Source organism: Sapajus apella, unplaced genomic scaffold (assembly GCF_009761245.1).
Source record: "Sapajus apella isolate SASKATOON/1434 unplaced genomic scaffold, GSC_monkey_1.0 scaffold6, whole genome shotgun sequence".
Lineage (NCBI taxonomy): Eukaryota > Metazoa > Chordata > Mammalia > Primates > Cebidae > Sapajus > Sapajus apella.
The window spans coordinates 27,835,791-27,841,069 of NW_022436946.1; the positions used below are offsets into that span (position 1 = coordinate 27,835,791).

At 37.0% G+C, this 5,279-nt stretch overlaps 1 protein-coding gene across 1 annotated transcript; it reads left to right on the forward strand.

The window, feature by feature from the left end:
- The first annotated feature begins 3,757 nt into the window (after positions 1 to 3,757).
- On the forward strand, positions 3,758 to 4,645 carry LOC116549365 (40S ribosomal protein S4, X isoform-like). The gene has a single exon (XM_032274909.1). The coding sequence runs from the start codon at positions 3,793 to 3,795 to the stop codon at positions 4,582 to 4,584; it is 792 nt and encodes a 263-aa protein (XP_032130800.1). The 5' UTR covers positions 3,758 to 3,792; the 3' UTR covers positions 4,585 to 4,645.
- The last annotated feature ends 634 nt before the right edge of the window (positions 4,646 to 5,279 follow it).

The window sequence follows — 5,279 nt, forward strand, 5'->3', positions numbered from 1 at the left end:
TTAGTGCAAAGTGGTATCTTCCAAATGTCTTCAGTTGTATAAATAATTTCTAAAAATCTATATTGGTGGTAGATTTTTGTATTTGTCTCAGTTTAGATGAATTTCAAAGCTAAAAACGTAATTTTGGTTTTTATAAAATAAATTGCCTTCAAAATAAAATTAGTAATATTTCTTAGATCATCAAATACTGCATAATGGTGGATAGGATAGTCGTATAAAAAAGGAAAAGCTTTGGAAACAAACATATCTGGTTTTGAATCCCAGTTCTGCTATTATAAATAGCTTAATCTTGTGTTAGTTACTTGATTTCCCTAATCTTCAACTTATCTGTGAACTTCACTGTTAATGTAAAGATTACCTACGATAAATATAAAATGTCTTGCACTAGTAGCTATTATGATTTTCCTAAATTCTCAGAGTAGATATATCTCCTTAAAATCAATGTGTCATCTCTAGATGGAATTTTAGCCTGATATTAGTTCTTGTGATCTTCCTAAACCCTACCCAAAGTGTGCAACTATTTGGGGCTGGTATTTATTCACTTAACAGATGCTCTTTTAATACCTACCATATTTCCAGTACTGTCTTGGCAATAAGAATACATGGAAGAACAAATAGACATAGCCCCTGACCAACTTGGATTTGAAATCCATCTGGAAGTAATAATAAATTAGTGAATAATTATTTAGGCATATAATTGTGAAATATGTTCAACTGAAAAAAAAGTACAGGTACTGCAAGAAAGTAGAATTGAAAGGCCTACATATGCAGAAGATTGAAACTGGACCCTTTCCTTATATGATATACAAAAATCAACTCAAGAGGAATTAAAGGCTTAAATGTAAAACCTAAAGCTATGAAAACACTGGAAGATAGCCTATGAAGTATCATTCTGGACATAGGACTAGCAAAGATTTTATAATGAAGACACTAAAAGCAATTGCAACAAAAATAAGAATTGACAAATGGGACCTAAATAAACTAAAGATCTTCTGCATGGCAAAAGAAACTGTCAACAGAGTAAAGAGACAACCTACATAATGGAAGAAGATTTTTGCAAACTGTGCATCCAGAAGAGTCTAATATCCAGAATCTATAAGAAATGTAAACAAATGTACAAGAAACAAACAACCCCATTAAAATGTGGGTAAAGGACATGAGCAGACACTTTGCAAAAGAAGACATACATGTGGTAAACAAGCATATGAAAAAATGCTCCAAATCCACTAATCATTAGAGAAATGCAAACCAAAACTACAGTGAGATACCACCTCACACCAGTCAGAGTGGCTATCATTAAAAACTCCAAAAAAAAAAAAAAAGATGGTGGTAAGGTTGTGAATAAAGAGTGTTTATATACTTCAGGGGGAAATGTAAATTAGTTCAGCCATCATGGAAGGAAGTTTGGCAATTTCTCAAAGAACTTAAAGCAAAAGTACCATTTGACCTAGCAATCCGACTGTTGGGTATGATATCCAAAGAAATATAAATTGTGCTACCATAGACACATGCACATGTATGTTTATTGAAGCTCTATTTATAACAGCAAAGACATGGAATCAACCTAAATGCCCATCAATGGTAGACTGGATGAAGAAAATGTGATACATTAACACCATGGAATACTATGAAGACATGAAAAGAATGAGACTATGTCTTTTGCAGCAAAATAGATGGAGCTGGAAGGCATTTTCCTAAGCAAATTGCTGCAGAAACAGAAAACTAAATATCACATATTCTCACTTATAAGTGGAACTGCACATTGAGTACATACAGAAGGGAACAGACATCCTTAACTGGGTGATGAAATAATCTGTATATCAAGTGATATGTTTAGGTTTTGTGTGCCCATCCAAGTCTCACCTTGAATTGTAATCCCAGGTGTCGAGGGATGGACCTGGTGGGAGGTGACTGGATCATGGGGGCAGTTTCCCCATGCTGTTTTCATAATAGTTAGGGAGTTCTCACAAGATCTGTTGGTTTTATAAATGCCAGGTTTCCCCTGGGATTCTCTCTATCTCTCCTGCCACCTTGTGAAGAAGGTGTCTGCTTCTCCTTCTGCCATGATTGTAAGCCTCCCTGAAGCCTCACCAGCCATGCAGAACAGTGAGTCAATTAAACTTCTTGTGTTTATCAATTACCCAGTCTTGGGTATTTATTTACAGCAGTGTGATAATGCAGAAAACTCCTGCAACATGCAATTTACCTATATAACAAACTGCACGTATACCCTTGAACCTAAAATAAAAGTTAAAAAAAAAAAAAAAGAATTGAACAGCCTGGCTTATATTAGATTGCTGAAGAGGAATATGAGTAAGTGACATTTTATCTCATTTCTGAAGGATAAATATGGTTATCAGGTCCATCATGGGGAAAATGGCAATTCCAGGCAGAGAATTCTGATATGTAAAACTCTGGTGTCAGGAAAGATCTTTCTGCACTGAGAAACTGAAACAAGATTGATGGGGTTGTGATATACTTTCCCCCCAGCAAATCTCATGTTGAAATTTGATCTTCAATGTTAGAGGTGTAGGCTAGAGTCAGATGTCTTTGAGTCACAGGGTAAATCCTTCATGAATGGCTTAGTGCCTTTCTTGAGGTTATGAGGCAGTTCTCACTGTGTTATTTCATGGGAGAATTGATTGTTAAAAATAGCTTGGTACCTTCCTCCTCTCTCATCTGCGCCTTCTCCCCTTACCTCTCCATCATGACTGGGAACCTCCTGAAGCCCACAACAGAAGCAGATGTCAGAGACATGCTTCGTTTACAGTCTGTAAAATTGTCAACTAAATAAACCCCCTTTCCTTATAAATTACCCAACCTCAGATAGTTCCTTTCTAACAATACAAAAGGGGCAACCACAGGTTGGAAAGTCATGTCAAGAGGTGGCATGATAAAAGGAGGGTCTGGGGAGTGGAAGAGAAAGACCATTAAAGGTGTATTAGAATAACTTGAGTTTAATCTTGAAATGCTTGAAATGGGCATATGCTTTAGCCTCTCCTCCCACCTCTTCTATCAAATTCATATGGAATTTACAATAGACTATTTTAAACATTTTAAATGCTCAATGCTCAAAAACAAGAAGGAGAATTCTCAGAGGACTGAACATTAAAAGAAATCCTAAAAGCAGAGGTCAAATTAAAAAGAGAACAAAGGATATAAAATGTGCAAGAGAAAGTTTTGTTGTGGAAGCTAAGTAGCAACTAGACTTCTTCATGGCCTCAGTAGCAGACACGAGGGACCACAGAGCCCAGGGAAACTGACGAGATGATTAACTGGGGTCCCACAGGGGGGAATGTATAAAGCAGATACTGATAGCCCTACAGAGCAAAATGGACAAATTCTTAAACACAGTGAGAGGCTGAGCAGCCCTCTCTAAAACCAACCAAGAAACCACCAACTAATAAGGAGGGATATGGAGGGAGTTGTGTAATGCTCTTAGCAAGCCTGACTGAGTAACTGTATAAAAATGTCTACCATACTCTTAAGACTACATATCATTTTCAAACACACAGATTACAGCCACAAAAATTTACCATGTGCTAGACCACATTGGAAATGTCAGCAAATTCCATAAAGGTGATAGTATACAGGCTGCAATTACTTATTTGTCAGCAATTACAAGACATTCCACTAAGAAAAAATACAAGGAAATTAAACACACACACACACACACACACACACACACACACACACACACGTGCATGAACTCACACATTCCAAATAATTACTAGGTTAAAGAAAAAATCAAAATGAAACTTGTAAACTGCTCTTTCCTTGCCTAACGCAGCCATGGCTCGTGGTCCCAAGAAGCATCTGAAGCGGGTGGCAGCTCCAAAGCATTGGATGCTGGATAAATTGACCAGTGTGTTTGCTCCTCGTCCATCCACCGGTCCTCACAAGTTGAGAGAGTGTCTCCCCCTCATCATTTTCCTAAGCAACAGACTTAAGTATGCCCTGACAGTAGATGAAGTAAAGATTTGCATGCAGCGGTTCATTAAGATCGATGGCAAGGTCCGAACTGATATAATCTACCCTGCTGGTTTCATGGATGTCATCAGCATTGACAAGATGGGAGAGAATTTCCGTCTGATCTATGACACCAAGGGTCACTTTGCTGTACATCGTATTACACCTGAGGAGGCCAAGTACAAATTGTGCAAAGTACGAAAAATCTTTGTGGGCACAAAAGGAATCCCTCATCTGGTGACTCATGATGCTCGCACCATCCGCTACCCTGATCCCCCCCTCATCAAGGTGAATGATACCATTCAGATTGATTTGGAAACTGGCAAGATTACTGATTTCATCAAGTTTGACATTGGTAACCTGTGTATGGTGACTGGGGGTGCTAACCTGGGAAGAATTGGTGTGATTACCAACAGAGAGAGGCACTCTGGATCTTTCGATGTGGTTCATGTGAAAGATGCCAATGGCAACAGCTTTGCCACTCGACTTTCCAATATTTTTGTTATTGGCAAGGGCAACAAACCATGGATTTCTCTTCCCCGAGGAAAGGGTATCCGCCTCACCATTGCTGAAGATAGAGACAAAAGACTGGCAGCCAAACAGAGCAGTGAGTGAAATGGTCCCTGGGTGATATGATAGATCTTCATGCATAATTAAAAATCATGTGGCATGAAGAAAAAAAACTTGTAAAATATTTGGAGCTGAATAACAAAATAAAATGCTATAACAAAACTTGAGGGTATGGGTGAAGCAAGGCTGAGAAAAAAATGCATGAGCTTAGATGTATCTATTTGAAAAGAAGATAAAAAAATAAGTGGTCTATGCTTTTAACACAGCGCAGGAAAACAAAATAAAGAAAACAAAATGATACTATAAATAAAAGCATAAACCAATTAACCATGAAACAAAAAGTAAAAGACTGACGAATAAAAGCAAAAACCAGTATTTTGAAAGATTAAGAAGACACTTAAGCAAGTATATTCAAGATAAAAAAAAGTACAAATAACTGTTAGAAATGAAATGGGAAATAACAAGACTGACAAATTATAGGGAAATAATAAACTTCAAATTTGTAAATCTAGATTAAGAATTTCAAAAATAAATTTCATATGTATGTACTTTTCTGGTCTATTATAATTAAAAATATTATAAATTTAATAATAATTTAAAAATATATTCTCCAGGAGCACTAGGAAAAGGAGAAAAAGGGAATACAACTAAGATGTTCAAGTTGAGTAAAGGCAGTGGCACAAAAAACTGTTTCCTACGAGGGCAGCTTAGTGACCTGTAGTATTTTGTGCCAAACAAGG

Coding starts and splice junctions, on each gene's coding strand:
- LOC116549365 (XM_032274909.1), top strand. CDS start 3,793: ATGGCTCGTGGTCCCAAGAAGCATCTGAAGCGGGTGGCAGCTCCAAAG.